The sequence below is a fragment of the Bufo gargarizans genome, chromosome 2 (genome assembly GCF_014858855.1).
Source record: "Bufo gargarizans isolate SCDJY-AF-19 chromosome 2, ASM1485885v1, whole genome shotgun sequence".
Taxonomy (NCBI): Eukaryota; Metazoa; Chordata; class Amphibia; order Anura; family Bufonidae; genus Bufo; species Bufo gargarizans.
The window spans coordinates 64,783,401-64,800,871 of NC_058081.1; the positions used below are offsets into that span (position 1 = coordinate 64,783,401).

The following is a 17,471-nucleotide window of genomic DNA, read 5'->3' on the forward strand; positions in this document are numbered from 1 at the left end:
TCGGACCCTGCAAAAGCAGCTAAGGTTGTGTTCAAATCACGTTTTTGTCCCATGTCGTGTATTTGTTTAACGGATGCTGTTTCATCACCATAATGTACTACTGAATAAAAAATTTAAAAAACGTATCTATAAATAATAAACTTTTTTTTTTTGGGGGGGGAAAGCATGTGGACAGGCCCCTATGGTATTCAGAGTCCAAAATAAATTGAAAAAAATCTTCTCTATACAACCACTTGTATTTACGGCTCAGATGTTTAAAAATAAATAAAAGCATAAAGAAACATAATGAAGCAACCAACATTTCATCTAATCAAACAAGACACCTAAAAATGAATTAGAATCTGTAGAAGTTACAAACTTATGTTCCATATTGAGAGACAGTAAGTGACATCATGGGGCCTCAGCCGCCTCCTCCTCCGTTTCATCATCTTTAACGTTCCCATCAGTCATGGGATCAGGTTCAAACACCATATTATCACAGTCTTTATTCGCATCAACAGGACCTTCATTGTATATAACAGGGAACTCTTGACCATTGGATTCAGCATCATCATCTTCTTCAGGGACCAGGATTTCAAGTGTGCTGCTCACCTTCGATGAACTGACCGCTATGGCATTAGATGGAGTCTGTTCAGAGGAAGACAACACAAGTAAGGTAAGTTTCCACAGCTACTCACTGACACCTGCAGCTGGTTTAGAGTCACTATTGGGTTACAAGGAGAAGACTGGTGTGTGGGTCCACCGACTCTTCTCCTACCCTTGTCTTTGGGGAGAGAGCCTCTTTTGCTCAGTAGGACCTATCTTGTCTGTAGATCATAGGCGGCCCATTATGTTATGTGCAATGCCTTATTTTGTGGAACTAAAACTCTGATCCATCCGCCCAATTAACCCAAGTAGTGAAAACTGTATTCGATTGGTTAGACTAAGGGAGGAAGCCAAATCTGTCACTCCATCAACGTGATGTTTTCAAATGGCAGAAGCCTAATGAAGGCCCCCAGGTCTGCCATCTTTGTACTCCTATTACATAGTTACCAACATTTGAACTATTTTTTTTCTGGGCACACTGGGGGAGATTTATCTAGATCAGTATGTGCTACAACAGTCTTGAAAATTCCTGTGTCACCGGAGGATGTGCTTAATTTATTATGAGGCGCACCCCTCATCATAAATGAAGCCCATATTCCTGGAGTCAGAGCGCCTAAATAAAATCTACACCAGCTCTCGGCCGGCATAGATTTGAGTCATTATATATGCCAGAAAACCTCTGTATATAATAATAATTGTTCCAGAGCTGATGGGCCCGCCTACATCATGCCATGCCCCTGCATCGGAAAGTGAAAGTGGTCGGGGGGGGGGGGGGGTTAGAAGCTCCACTTGCGCCTAGATTTAAAAAGTTACAAAACACTGCATTTTAAAAGCCATGTTCCTTAGTGAGAGTCAAAAGATAAAGATTAATAAAGTTACATCAGCGGAAAAATGAATAAGTTCTGGCTCTTGGAATGGGACGACATAAAAAACAATTGTTTGTGCATGGCATATGCTAATACTGTGCAAAAAGAGCACAAAAAATATAAAAGTAAGCCTATTTGTTACCGTCCTCATCATGCTGAAACAATAGAAGTGACATGCTAGTTATGTTGCAGGGCAACGTACCAAATTTAAAGGGAAGCAGCAGGAAGAGAGACAGGAGACACAGCACGTGCCTTCTCTTCATATAGCCGACACCTGGCACCCCCGCCGATCTGATATTGATCAATATTAAAAGCCCCGAAAATCCATTTAAAGTGCAAAAACAATAGTAGCTTTGTTTTTTTTTCTCCGTTACATCAGTTGATTAATAAGTCATATGTACTCCAATATGGGGCCACTAAAAACTTCAATTGAACAGAAAAATAAGGCTATTGCCAGAAAAAAAAAAAAGAAAGAATGAATAAATTAAATCTTGAAAAATCTACAAAAAAAAAAAAAAGGACCAGCCCTACTTTCTTCCCATGAGCAGAATCCACATTATGGTTAACAGGAAGATCTTGACCATTGGCATCAGCAATGACATCATCCCCTTCCTCGGGATGTAGGACTTCATGTGCACTGCTTACCTGTGATGAAGAGGCCGCTCTGTACTTAGAGGAATAGTGACCCTAGGAAGACAACACAAAAGGTAAGTTTCCAGCTATGACATTGCTACTGGTTGAAACCTGCAACTGGTTTAGTGTCACTATTGATGCTTTAATGCTTCATTCTGTTGAACAACGACTTTGATCCCTTCCATTACAGCTCTGACATCGACCACGGCATCAGACTGAAGTCGGAAACTCCGTGTCACCCTGTCAACGTCACGGCAGGGTGAGGTTTTCAAATGGCCGCCAGAAGCCCCGAGATCTGCCACCTTTGTACTCTTATTATATAGGTACCAACATTTGAACATTTTTTTTTCTGGGCACAATGGGAGAGATATATACAGTGGATATAAAAAGTCTACACACCCCTGTTAAAATGTCAGGTTTCTGTGATGTAAAAAAATGAGACAAAGATAAATCATTACAGAACTTTTTCCACCTTTAATGTGACCTATAAACTGTACCACTCAATTGAAAAACAAACTGAAATCTTTTAGGTGGAGGGAAGAAAACAAAAAAATAAACTAAAATAATGTGGTTGCATAAAATTGTCCACACCCTCTTATAACTGGGGATGTAGCTGTGTTCAGAATTAAGCAATCACATTCAAAATCATGTTAAATAGGAGTCAGCATACACCGGCCATCATTTAAAGTGTCTCTGATTAACCCCAAATAAAGTTCAGCTGCTCTAGTTGGTCTTTCCTGAAATTTTCTTAGTCGCATCCCATAGCAAAAGCCATGGTCCACAGAGAGCTTCCAAAACATCAGAGGGATCTCATTGCTGAAAGGTATCAGTCAGGGGAAGGGTACAAGGCATTAGATATTCCATGGAGCACAGTGAGGACAGTCATCATCAAGCGGAGAAAATATGGCACAACAGTGACATTACCAAGAACTGGACGTCCCTCCAAAATTGATAAAAAGACGAGAAGAAAACTGGTCTGGGAGGCGACCAAGAGGGAATTATGAACAGTTCCAAATTCCAGTCGATATTGGCACAAAACCTTCAGACTTCTGCTAGAAAGCTGAACATGAAGAGGAACTTCATCTTTCAGCAACGACCCAAAGCATACATCCAAATCAACAAAGGAATGGCTTCACCAGAATAAAGATTAAAGTTTTGGAATGGTCCAGCCAGAGCCCAGACCTAAATCCGATTGAAAATCTGTGGGGTGATCTGAAGAGGGCTGTGCACAGGAGATGCCCTCACAATCTGACAGATGTGGAGTGTTTTTGCAAAGAAGAGCGGGCAAATCTTGCCAAGTCAAAATGTGCCATGCTGATAGACTCATACTTACAAAGACCGAGTGCTGTAATAAAACCAAAAGGTGCTTCAACAAAGTATTAGTTTAAAGGTGTGCACACTTATGCAACCATATTATATATTTTTTTTCTTCCCTCTACCAAAAAGATTTCAGTTTGTTTTTCGATTGAGTTGTACAGTTTATAGGACACATTAAAGGTGGAAAAAGTTCTGAAATGACTAATCTTTGTCTCATTTTTTTACATCACAGAAACCTGACATTTTAACAGGGGTGTGTAGACTTTTATATCCACTGTATGTGCTACGCTGCTCTTGATATCCCTTGTGCTGGCAGAGGATGCAAGGGGAAAAAAGTGCGTCTTATAAAGCAAAAAAATATCTCTTTACACTAAAAATAAGCTACATCAGCGAAAAAATTAATACGTTCTGGCTCTAGGAGCACAAAAAATATAAAAGTAAGCCTATTTGTTACCGTCATCATCATACTGAAACAATAGAAGTGACATGCTAGTTATGTTGCAGGGCAACGTACCAAATTTAAAGGGAAGCAGCAGGAAGAGAGACAGGAGACACCACGCACAGCACGTGCCTTCTCTTCATATAGCTGACACCTGGCACCCCCGCCGATCTGATATTGATCAATATTAAAAGACCGGAAAACCAATTTAAAGTGCAAAAACAATAGTAGCTTTGTTTTTTTTCTCCGTTACATCAGTTCAAAAAAAAAAAAAAGACCAGCCCTACTTTCTTCCCATGAGCAGAATCCACATTATGGTTAACAGGAAGATCTTGACCATTGGCATCAGCAATGACATCATCCCCTTCCTCGGGATGTAGGACTTCATGTGCACTGCTTACCTGTGATGAAGAGGCCGCTCTGTACCTGGAGGAATAGTGACCCTAGGAAGACAACACAAAAGGTAAGATTCCAGCTATGACATTGCTACTGGTTGAAACCTGCAACTGGTTTAGTGTCACTATTGATGCTTTAATGCTTCATTCTGTTGAACAACGACTTTGATCCCTTCCATTACAGCTCTGACATCGACCACGGCATCAGACTGAAGTCGGAAACTCCATGTCACCCTGTCAACGTCACAGCAGGGTGAGGTTTTCAAATGGCCGCCAGAAGCCCCGAGATCTGCCACCTTTGTACTCTTATTATATAGGTACCAACATTTGAACATTTTTTTTCTGGGCACAATGGGAGAGATATATGTGCTCCGCTGCTCTTGATATCCCCTGTGCTGGCGGAGGACGTGCTTCTCTTATGATGAGGCACATGCTTCGTCATATATAGGCGCATCCTCATGCAGTTTGTGTGCCATCTCACAGCTGGCTTAGAGATCAGTCATCATTTACACCAGAAAACGGATGTAAAGAATGATGAATCTTCCAGAGCTGATGGCCCCTGTCCACACCCTGCTATGCCCCCTTTTCAGAAAAGTGGCGAGGACGGCATAGCAACTCCACTTGTGCTTAGATTTAGATGCAATGGCGTTTAAACTATCACCAGAAAAAAAGAAATACATAAATCGAGAGAAGTTGTTAATCATCCTTAAAATAAAATAAAGGTTTTTCTCTCCCCCCCCCCCCCCCCCCAAAAAAAAAAAAAATAAAAAAAAAAAAACAGCAGGACCTTCATCATTATTAATGGAAAGCTCTTGACCAATGACATCATCCCCTTCCTCAGGGACTAGGACTTCATGTGCACGGCTTACCTGTGCTGAAGAGGTCGCTTTGTCCTTAGAGGAATGCGGTCCCTAGGAAGACAACACAAGTAAGGTAAGTTTCCAGCTATGATATTGCTACTCGTTGAAACCTGGAGCTATTGGGGAATATGGAGGTAATTGGTCTGTGGGTCCACCCAATCTGCCCCCTTCCTCTTAAAGGTTGTATCATTTCAGCAAATGGCATTTATTACGTAGAGAAAGTTAATACAAGGCACTTCCTAATGTATTGTGATTCTCCATATTGCTTCCTTTACTGGCTGGATTAATTTTTCCATCATATTATGTACTGCTAGTTTCCATGGTTACGGCCACCCTGTAATCCACCACTGTAGAGCATGGGGACGAGTGACGGCATAGTGATTGCTCCTCCCCGTGCTGCGGGAGGAAACCTCAGCAAGCAAGCGAGCCGGCCATTGCCGGGAGGGACAATAGTCTGCGTGATAACCTCCGAAAAAATTTAAAAAAATGCCCGTCCCCACACAAAATGAAAAAAGCAAGTAATCTTTATTATGTCACATGATTAAAAACCGTTAAGAGATTAAAGGAAGATGCAATATCCTTGTAAAGGGGGCACATCCATAGGGATGGCAGTGACAAGTATATAGCTATATATGTAAACCTTACGTTCCAATACAAAAGAAAAGGTCACTCTAATAAGTGTATTAAAAACAATCATCTAGCCCCAATGTTTTTTGCCAATTATATAGCTACAGTAAATATTTGTCACTGCCATCAGTATGGATGTGTCCCCCTGTCCAATTATGTGCATCTTCCTGTAATCTCTTTAAGAGGTTATCCAGTACTATAAACTGCCCCCCCCCCCCCCCCCCCCATATGCAGGGCCCCTCACAGGGAATAAACCACCACTGCTGCTTCTCTCTGTGCCCCGATGAAAACATTCAGTTTCGGGGGGAGCAGCCAATGGCAGGTGGGGACAAGCCTCCCTAGTGTCACCCCCTCTGCAATTGGCTGCTCCCCCACCCCGACAGCGGATGTTTTCATCGGCGCACGGGGAGAAGCAGCGGCGGTGCGGAGACCAGGAGCGGCGCAGGGAGCAGGGCAAGTATATTCCCTGTGAGGGGCCCTGAATATGGGGGGAGCAGTTTATAGTAATGGATAGCCCCTTTAACTGTTTTAAGTCATGTGATATAATAAAGATTATGTACTTTTTTTATTTTATGTGCAGACTGGTGTTTTTTTGAAGGTTATGTTTATAGCCACAGGCACCAGATTTTTTTTGGCCTATAAGTTCTGATGTATATGGCATAGAATATCCTTATTATTGGTTTATGTAGGGTTTATTCCCCCCTCTCAGAGCGGGGAGACAGTCTTGCTCAGTAGGACCTATCCTGTCTGTAAGGGCTCATGCACGCGAACATATTTTCATTCCATGTCAGTTCCGTTTTTTGTTTTTTTTGCGGACAGTATGTGGAACCATTCGTTTCAATGGATCCGCAAAAAAAAAAAAAAAAAAAAAAAAGAAAGTTACTCCATGTGCATTCCGTTTCAGTACCCTATTATTGTCCGCATTACTGACAAGGATAGGACTGTTCTATTCCGTAAAATACGGAATGCACACAGACGTCATCCATATTTTTTGCGGACCGCAGTTGTGTGCATGAGCCCTAAATCAAAGATCATTGTCGGCCCATCCTGTGATGTGTAATACTTTACTTTGTGGAATTAGAACTCCAATCCCACCCATTTAAGCTGATAGTGACCATGGCATCTGATTAGCTAGGGGGAAGGAGCTTTAGGTCACCTCATTAATGGGGAGTGACGTGCTTCAATGGCGGCCATCTTTGTACCTGTCAATCAAAATACAGGGGGCGCGACAGCAGCAGAGAGAACGGGGCCTCCATCGTTCCTAGAGGCTCATTTGCATATATTAAAAGTTTTGCGGGAGATTTATCAAACTGGTGTAAAGTAGAACTGACTAAGTGTCCGATAGCAGCCAATCAGACTCCACCTTTCATTTTCCAAAGGAGCAGTCAAAAATGAAAGGTGAAATCTGATTGGTTGCTTAGTTTTCTCAGGATTAAAGCCACATAGACATGGAAGGAAAACTGCTAGCTTCTGCTGACCTGTGCACATGTCGCAGGTCGGCCTCGTTTATTACAATGATTCTGCAGTTATGGAGTCCGCAGAGCGTTAGCGACCTTTATGCCCCCCAGCACTCTGTGACCCTGCTCTGTAACTTTACATGGTCTCCATTTCGTGGCTGAGTTGCGGTGGTTCCTAAAAACCTCCATTTTACAATAATACCACTAACAGCTAATGGTGGAAGGATCTAGGAGGGGAGACATTTCATGAACTGACTTTGGCGACATCCTATTACGGGGCCACACTGGAATGCTAAGAGATGTTAACAAAGAGCCCTTCTTTCACAAATGTCTGTAAAGGGGACTGCATGGCCATGGGATGGATCTTATACAGCTGTGGTAATGGGACTGAGTGAAACGCCTGCATTCAATGATTAACCCCTTCCCGACTGCCCACTGTGTATATATGTCCTATCTGCACATGCCCCGGGCAGATAGCATGTATATACACGTGCAGGCAGCGCTTTAATCCCAGCGCTAATCAGCAAGGAGCAGGTCAAGTAATGGCTGATAGACACAGCAGGGGCCCTGAGGAGAAGACAGGAGCGGGTCATTAACACTTCTGCCTTCTCCTGTGCCGGCAGGAGAGCGCTGAACGAGCGCATGGTAGAGGGAGCATGTGACCCCCAAGGGTGCCTGGAGCAGGGGCAGAGACCCTCATCAGCTCTGCCTGTGTCATGCCCCCGCAGGGGCCGTTTTTCTCCTGTAACTGGGGCTCCTGTGGATGCCCCAGTTACAGTGAAAAAAAAAAAAAGTCAGTCAGTGTCCTCCAGAGGTCTTTTAATGACCTCCTGGGGGACATATGTGCCAAAAAGAAATAAAAAGTTAGTAAGTTAATAAATAGTTGCCCTGTTCTCTCAAACCTATACATGTTATATATGAAAACGATCATCACAAAATAGGGAACCCATTGCAATAATTAATTTTTGTGTCAGTTTCAATATTTAAATAATAAAAAGCTATAATAAAAAAAAAAAAAAAAACACAATTTAATAATAATTAGCAGTTTTCTTCCAAATTAAAACCTAAAAAAAGAAGAAAAAAAAAACATTCTAATAAAAAGTCCAAAGTGCCAGGTAAAAAGTAAAAAAAAAAAAAAAAAGTTTACACTCCGATATGTAGACTGAAGAAATAAAACAGATTTATTATCTAAAAATAAAAACAGACCCTCCTATTTGGTATCACACTATCGGGTCATTCATTAAGACACAACCTATTTGGTTATAGTCCTCTGTCTTATTTTGTGCCATTACATGTTTATACACTGTACCTTGTTAGTGGGATTTTAATACACAATTCCCCTTATTTTTATTTTATTTCTGAACCTAATAAAGTTTATTTCTTTTAATGCCTCTCCTCACTCTGAATATAGGTCATTATTGACTCAGTGATACCAAATGCGAGGGTCTGTTTTTTTTATTTTTTTATCCTTTGGTGACATAATACATTGCAGCTCTTCTGTATTGCAGTGTATTATGCGGTCAGTGTAATGCTGACAGGAGCCCCACACACAGTCCCAAATTTGTCGATGGCCAGCATCAGGACATCATGTGTGGCCATCATCAGGCCACATCCCGATATCCTAGGCACTGCTGTCCAGTTCACCCCGATTAGACCTGATAATCCCTGTGCATCGATTAGCTGTGAAGGGGGCATTTTGTGCCATTTAGCCATTACCGTACATGTTTATACACTGTACCTTGCTTGTCGGCTTTTAATACACAATCCCTCTTATTTTTATTTTATTTCTGAACTTAATAAAGTTTATTTCTTTTAACGCCTCCCCTCACCGTGATACGAATATTTGAAGTCAGTTTTGCTAGAGTCTGCATTGGCGGACTTTGTACCAAATGTCGCGTGTTTGTTGAATCTGGTGCACACACTTTTGTCTAGAAAAGCTACTCCAGTTTTCTACTCCACTTCCTACTAGAGTGAGATTGCAATCTTATTTAGCAAATTAGATGGCAGAGATAAATCTGGCGTGAAGCTAGTTTACGTGGCTAACCACGCAAAAATGATGCAAAGAGCTGCATTATTTTTGTAAACAATTTTGTGACTATACCCAGAAGTTTGGATTGCAGGGCCTGATAAATTGGCACTACTTGGGCCATCTAGTCTTAGAGAAATCCACTGGACCTAGCTCACGTGGCTTAGCAGAAATTTAGCAGAAAAGGGTCATAGCCTAAGATGCTACATGGTTTGCCATAATTATGTCACAATCCAACAAATAGCTGGTGTGAAGGCACAGAAAAGCGTTCTAGCCCTGCACTACATTTATCTTCTACTGTGATAACTCTGGTGCAGGTCCTAGAAAGCCTGTCTACGTCGTCTACAGGATTAGTAAATCGGCCCCATTATATGTACCCTGAATTGGTGGCATTAAAACAAAATACAACTCTGCCCGCAGAAAGCGGGCCACCAAATGGCCTAATGAGTCACTGTACAATTTCCTTTCATTTAATAGAGAATGGTGTAACTAGCAAATTTCTAAATCATTTTATTTAAAAAAAATTCTGCCTGCTTCCACCTGAAAAAAACAAAAGCTGCAAAGTCATGGCCACTAGCGGTCTCGCTACCACCTTAGATGCAGTCCACTGCCTGTTGTCAGGCAGGATCCGTCCCTGGTAATAGACACTCAGACAGCTGAGAGGAAGTGGAGGTGGGTCAGAGCTATTGGAGATTGCGAGCCTGATAAAACAACTGCTTCTCAACATCACAGGAGCCTCCTGCTTTTCTATCAGTGTGACTTCCCCTCCTTATCCGTTCTGTGAGCTCCAGAGTTGAAAACATAGCAGGAAGTAAGGGAAAGGATGTCACAGCAGAACAGTGCTGGCAGATTCCCCATAAGGGAGACGCCCTCTGCTTCTAAGTGAAATGCACCTAGCTATGCAGCTGAAACAGGGAATAATATGGCTGAAAAAAGCCTTCAGAGTTATGATTGTTCAAAGTAGTACAGACATTATGCAAACTTTTTTTGAAAACTCAGGTACACTTTAAGGGGGTCATTTATGAAGCAGAAATATGCCTATATTAGGTGTATTTCTGGCACAGGTTGTGGCCCAAAGGTCCTTTGCCACACAATTTCAGACTATAACCACTCCGCGCTCCAGTCTATACAGTATACAACCGCAGCATCAGAGGCAATCATTACAGAGCTGAACACGTCCACCACTTACCATTTTGGATTGTTTTTGCCTTTCAAAATCCTGCAGAAGCTCCTTTGCTGTCGTAACGCTGTTGGTCTTAATGTTCTCCAATTTAACCTGGTGAAAGACACGCAAACGTAAAAGGCATAAAGTTTAGGACATGGGCAAGAAAGTCATGTGGAAATGATCAGATAAAGCCTTCACAGTTACTCCTGTCATAAGCCAGGAGGTCATAAATATCGGACTCCGAAGTTGATGCAGTGGACCCCAGCGAAATGATTGGTCAATTCAAGATAACGACCAACCGTTTCAATCAGGCCTCTATCACCAGTTTATAGTACCCTCAGACAGGTTTAATTTTGGGAATAAGGGGGCTGTCCTATTAAGGCCTTTTCACACGATCATGATGACATCCATGACAAGTTGGGCAGTGGTTAATCTATGAATATGTCCGTGAAGGAAACGTATTTGGTCCACAAGTCCATTTTTTTTCTGTCCATGTGTTATCTGTATTCAACAGACACTGCTAGGATGAACATTTATTTCAAGAGCATCTGCTATCAATGGTCCGTGAAAACAACGGACCAAACGGGCATGGCATCGGTGTGGTGTCAGAATAAATTGTGCGTGAGGGACATCTGACATGTGAAAGAGGTCTAGGACAACTTATCCCCTATGCACAGCATGGGGCTGCTGGAAACAGCTGATCGCTTGTACTGAGCAGCTAGGTCCCCTTGCAATCGACAGGAGTCCCAGAGTTTGAACGCTCACCAATCAGACATGTTGTCGATAAATTGTCTTAAAGGGACAAACCCTTTCATGTTCCTGACCTAAAAAACAGTATTCATATTTAAAGTACAAGCTGAGATGAAGTATGCAGGAGATATTTTATGTGGTTTCTTTTATATAAAAAAAGTTTTCACCTAAAAATATGCGTTTTGTGCCTTTTTTTTTTTATACTTTATTTTTCTCTTACAATTTCCCATCAAGCATTTATAGGATAACCTTTGTCAATTATTCCCCCAAGCCTGGTGATCAATGAAGTAGTAGTTATTCGTGAGGCACATTTCTCGTTAACGTCATTGGGGGACACAGCACCATTGGTATATGCCCAGCTACCACTAGGAGGCAACACTAGATATTAAAAAGGTTGGCTCCGCACAGGTTTGCTATACCCTCTCCACAGACACTAGGATAATCAGTTTTAGTCTAGCGTCCGTAGGAGACAGACATGACCTGTTGTTTTTTGCAGGTCTTGCTGCTCTTTATTTTATAATTTTTTTCCTTTCTTCTGCAGGTCTCAGCCTGCTGCAGGATGGGGTTCCATTGTGGATATCCACTTTGAGTACGCGCCCGCAGGGGGTGCAACTAGAGTACCTCGACGGTCACCCAGTCCCCCATTACTGCATCCGCAGTGGCATGCCGGTAATCCCTTGTAAGGCGAGTTTGTGGAAGGGGTGACCCTGCCGCGCCTGAAGACGCCGGACGGTAAGTTTTCTTCCCTGTGTCCCTGCCCCATGGGGTCCCCCAGGTTAGCCCCCCTTTTCTGGCCAAGGGATAGGATTCATTTTATTAGGGCGACCTGGGTAGGTTCCTCCCTTCCCCTTTTTCCTCCTGTCCTTTCTCTTCCCTCCCCTCTCCCAGGCCACCCATACCTCTCCCGGCCTTTCCCTCTACTTTAGTCCCCAGAATCGGCCGGGACTAGACAGCATCTTCGTTCCAGAGGGCCCCCGGTCTTCCGCGGTCCCCCCCCCTTGCTTCTCGGGCTTTTTCCTTGCCACCCCTGCTTCTCTCGCCTTCTGGGAGGGGCTCTCTTCCTCCCCTATCCCAGCCAAGCGCGGGCTTTAACCCTAGTGGTGGAGGTTTTCATTTAACTTCTGTTTCAAGAATAAAGAGCCTCCATCTTGACAGAATCTCTTCTGCAACCTCCTTGCACACTTCCGCAGCTGCTGCAGCACCTCTGGGGTCCGGTAGCTCAGCCTCTGACTGGCTGCTTTTCTTTTTTTTTTTTTTCAGGCTCCGTCCCAGCCCTCATGTTCTTTTCCAGAGAGGACTCCCATTCCCACCCCCCCTCGGGTTCGCCACGTATTTTACGTGCGCCCGTTGCGATAAACAAGTTGCCATAAGCGGTCAGCCTGACCCTGTTTGTGCGCAGTACCTTGCTCCCAGGCCCTGTCCACCCCTTCTGTGTAGGTCACACCTGAATGGGCCGCTTCCCTGTCCCAAGCCATAGGGAATCTTGCCTGACTCTCCCAATCCATGGTGGAGTCGCTGGACTGCTTGCCTGCCCAAATTGCGGCCGCCTCTGCCCTCTCAGGGACTCCTCCGTGTATGGGGACACTCGCGTTAAGACACCAGGTCTCGCAAACTACCTCAGGTTGTCACAACTATGTCCCGCTCCTCCTCGGCAACCTCGGGTCACCCCCAGGACAGATCTGAGGCTTGTGACGAATCCTCCCCTGATGCACCTTCCGTAGGTGGTGCTTCACCCAGCACGCCAGCACACCTATGTGGTGTCCTAGGTACATACGGATTCCCCTTCACAGGGGGATACTTTTACCACTGCCGAATGCTGTATCCAACAGAATTTCCTGGTTCCAATGTATCTCCTTTTCAGCTGGAGAAATTTTCACTATCACCAGGAGCTATATTCAACACACCCTCCTGACTGTTCCCGGCCTCCGCATTTCTTCTCTAGACGCTGTAGCGTACACTAGCGTGGGCCACGCACCATATTACAGGGGGTGCCCTGGTTCACCATATTACTCCTTTTTTTAGGTGTAGTCCCTTTTCCCTGTTCCAGAGGCTCCCTTACCAGGCGAAATATAGATGCCATCTTCAAATGCTGTAGCCATTGCACCTGTCTGGTTCTAGTGTGCACCACACAGCCACATTGCTCCCTTCTTAAGTGGAGTACCTGTACCATCTCCAGATACTATAGCCATTACACCTGTCTGTTTTTTAGTAGTTCTCCTTTATTAGGTAGAGTTCCAGTACCATTTCCAAATACTGTAGCGTTTCCAGATGCTGTTGCTATGTCTCCACTCTCACTATAGTCTGCACCATGCAGCCAGATAACTCCTTTTCTCAGGTGAAGTATTTGTAGTATCTTAAAGTGCTGTGCCCCTTTGGAACAATCTGTGGCCCATACGGCTCCTGCACTACTGGGTGTTTCCTTCCCTTCCCTGGCTCTAATGTGTGCTTGGCATTCATGGGGCCCCTCTTCATGCGGAGTGATGATACAATCCCCAGACGCTGTATTCATCACTCTTTTCTGGTTCTAGTATGCATCTGGCACCCCATTACCGTCATGCTCAGCGGGTGTACTTGTACTATCTCAAGGCGCTGTATACAACAAACCATCCTAGTTGTAGTATGTACCTGGTAACCATATGTTCCCCCCTTCTTGGGAGGAGTAGAGTTGCAATTGTTAGATCCAGTATATGGCTGGCCTGTTCAGATCTGACAACCGATGCAGTACCTCCTGGCCCAGGGCCTCTGAGTGCACCAAGTCTTTCTATGGCCCCTGTACTAGGCATGATTAATTTTACTTTATTGCCTGATGCAATATTTATCAAGGCCCTCAGTCCTGTTATGCACCAGACAACCACACTCCCTCCGCCATGGGCAGGTTGTTGGCTATCATGCTAGGCTTGTTCTTTGTCAACTCTAAAAAGGTACTACTGTATTCCGCGCAGCCGCGTTACCCCATTTCATGGATGGAGTACTCTCGTTGTTACTGCCTCTCTGCTTTGTTTTTAGAGTCACATGGCCCAGTCCTGGCAGAGTACCTGGATCCACTGGATGTTCTATCCTGCAGGGATACGCAGCATTGTGAGCACCAGCGGCTACTGCAGTTTTCCCTACTTGAACCTCTGTCTGGGTAATCCTACTTTGAGTCCCTGCCGCAATGATTCTTCGACCATCTAGCTGTCCGGTTCCCTCTGGGAAACTACTCATGGCATCTCTGACAGCACATGCTCTGTATGACAGTTGCTTCTTGGGTCCGGTTTGGTTCTTTTTCCTCCTGGGTTCCCATAGGCTTGTTTCCCTCTTGAGATTCTAACCTCTATTCCCGTCTCCCCAGGTCAAGTACCTGGGAGTTTGTTGCTCTGGCTTGCAATTTACATTCGTATTGGTCACTTTTGGGATGGAGCTTTCCCTTGATTTGAGAACTGCTCCTGTTTAGGCTGTTTGGAGTCTTCTCTTCTACTCCAATATCTCTCAGACAAGTGTGTCTCCACTTGTATTACCAGGGCCTGTGACTGGTTCCTTTTCCCCCCTGAGACTTCATGGCCAGGGATTTCTCTGGCCTGATATGCACAGTGTTATTTTGTTAGTTTTTCTGAGGCCTCCCTTGCATGGGAAACAGGTGTTTACGTTCCCCTCTCCTGGCAATTACCAAGGACCCCCTTCTCCCCCAGGGGTTGGCGGCTTTCTCTGGCAGGATGGGGTTTCCACCTTCTCCTAGGGTGTTTCTCTTTTCCCACCTACCTTGCAGTGGAAGGAGGCTTGCTATCTTCCCGTGGTGGGTCTTTGCTATGATTTTTACCAATCGTTCAGCCTCCAGTGCTTCCTTGTTTCCTCTCTACCCTGGCCTTTACATGGTGTTGACCACGGACAGGCCACCTTTTTGGTCTGAGAAAATTTTGAGTTTTTACCTGGCTGGGTACTCCTACTGGTCAGGTTCCTTGGCTTCCTTTTGTCGAGGGGTGGCCCACAGAGTTTTTTAGCTTGTCTGTAGGAAGTTTTTTTCTTGGTTCAGGACTGCTCCTGTCCTTTTCCCAGGCACTTTCTCTCCTGCCAAGGTTCCATCATAGTCTAATTTTTCTTGTTGGGTCTATCCTCTTATAGATTCTCTTCCTGGAGCATCCTTCCATATGCAGGGGGCTAGGTCATTACCAACAGACACTGCTGTGCTGCTCTCCTGTTTCTTCAGGGGCAGCCCTGGCTCTTCCAGGTCCTTCCTCGGGCTCTTTAGTGCGCACTTGTTCAACTCTTGGTTCTTGCACAGGACATCTAGCCCTGCTCCCTATCCTCTAGCTTCTTTATTTTTCCCACCTTGGGTGGAGCCGGGTGTTTCCCTTTGTTCTTTCTTGTATATTGCCTTTTTTCCCAGGCATCTGTCCTTGGGATCCCGAAGGTCTCCCATATTTTTTCTTTGGAACCATTTCATGCTATGGCCTCTCCTGGTCCTGTTGGGTCACAGGGTTCTCCAGCACCTGTGCGTCCAACTTTTTGCATGAGATTTTCTTCCCACCCTCGGGGACTGCTTTGGGACATCCCATGGTGCTGTGTCCCCCAATGACACTAATGAGAAAATTGGATTTTTGTACTTACCGTAAAATCCCTTTCTCGTTCAATTCATTGGTGGACACAGATCCCACCCTTTTTTTTCCATTTCTCCCCGTCACCGGGCTGCTGTTCTCGTTTCCTTCCCCGGTCCAGGACATGTTGGTTCTTTGCTTTTGTTTCGCTCTCCTACTGCTATTGGTACAAACAGATTATCCTAGTGTCTGTGGAGAGGGTATAGCCCACCTGGGCGGAGCCAACCTTTTTAATATCTAGTGTCGCTTCCTAGTGGTAGCTGGGCGCATACCTATGGTGCTGTGTCCCCCAATGAATTGAACGAGAAAGGAATTTTACAGTAAGTACAAAAATCCAATTTTCCTGTCCTTTCTCATCTCAATGACAATTAGGAAGTATAAGGAAAAACAAATTTGACAAATCTGAGATTTGCTTTTGATCTTTTCATTGTGTTCTAAGAACCAGATTTTTATTTTTTTTTTTAATTGGCACATAAGTAGGCACAAAAAGAGCATTATTCTTATTGAAGGGGCACTATTCTATTGTACGGGGACTAAAGAGGACATTTTTATAATATGTGGGGACACTAAAGGGAACATTGTTATTAGGGATGAGCGAATCGAGTGGCACCTTGGAACCGAACCAGAGATTGGTAAAAGGTTTTTAACAGTAGAAATTAATTTCTGAAGTTATTACCCGAAGTCTCGCGAGACTTCGAAGTAACTTCAGCTCATCTGAGCCAATACATTCTAATACTGTACGGAACGCTCCCTCCGTACAGTATTCTAACAAAATTTTATGCGAATCGACTTCGTATGTGTCACCTGAAGTCGATTCGTTCATCCCTAATTATTATCTTGTGGGGACACTAATGAGGATATTATATCGTGGGGGCACTAATGAGGACATTATTTTATATTATGGGGACAATTAACAAGGACATTATTATATTGTGGAAACACTAAAGGGGACATTATATTGTGGGGACAATTGAAGAGAACATTATATTGTAGGGACACTAAAGGGGACAAGATTATATTATGGGGACTAAAGGGGACAATATTACAGGGACACAAAGACATTACCGTGTAGGGAGTACAAGAGGGGCACTTAGAATTCCATCACTGTGGGGGCAGTCTGGGCACTAATATCGTTTGGGGAGAAATATGACTGTATGTGGCACAAAAGAGTACGTTTACACTCTACGGCACCAAGGTCCAAAATTTGCCCTGGCACAGAGAGGACTCTATTTACGCCCCTGTACCTGATCAAGAGATCACATGTTCATGTCCCCTAGTGGGAGACAAAAAAGTTTTAACCCCTTAAGGACTCAGCCCTATTTCACCTTAAGGACTTGGCCATTTTTTTGCAAATCTGACCAGTGTCACTTTAAGTGCTGATAACGCTTTGACTTATCCAGGCCATTCTGAGATTGTTTTTTCGTCACATATTGTATTTCATGACACTGGTAAAATGAAGCAAATTTCAGAAATTTTCAAAAACCCAATTTTTAGGAACCAGGTCTGAAGTCACTTTGCGAGGCTTACATAATAGAAACTAGGGCTGCAACGATTAATCGATGTAATCGATTATATTCGATAACTGGATTCGTTGTCGACGAATCCAGTTATCGAATAATCGCCGATTCGTTGCTATGCGGGCGGGCGGTCGCTGCATCTTTATTTTACCTTTTTACAATGACGCTCCTGTAACAGCCAGGCAGAGCGGACGGCGGCGTAACGTCACTCACTCACGTGACACGCCTGCTCCGCCTCCTTCATTCATGAGTGGGCGGAGCAG

At 44.1% G+C, this 17,471-nt stretch overlaps 1 protein-coding gene across 3 annotated transcripts in view; it reads right to left on the minus strand.

Annotated features, from left to right (window-relative positions):
• Window positions 1–217: 217 nt before the first annotated feature.
• LOC122927332 (A-kinase anchor protein 8-like) overlaps window positions 218–17,471 on the minus strand; it is a 54,244-nt gene continuing 36,990 nt past the window's right edge. For 2 of the 3 annotated variants that reach the window (XM_044279065.1, XM_044279064.1), the window contains exons 16-20: window positions 10,395–10,481; window positions 5,105–5,146; window positions 4,242–4,283; window positions 2,097–2,138; window positions 218–627 (exon numbers count right to left, since the gene is read on the minus strand). In XM_044279065.1, the coding sequence (XP_044135000.1) occupies window positions 391–627; window positions 2,097–2,138; window positions 4,242–4,283; window positions 5,105–5,146; window positions 10,395–10,481 (450 nt within the window). In that variant the 3' untranslated portion in view covers window positions 218–390. The remainder of the gene's footprint in view (window positions 628–2,096; window positions 2,139–4,241; window positions 4,284–5,104; window positions 5,147–10,394; window positions 10,482–17,471) is intronic. The other variant, XM_044279066.1, reaches the window with a different exon arrangement.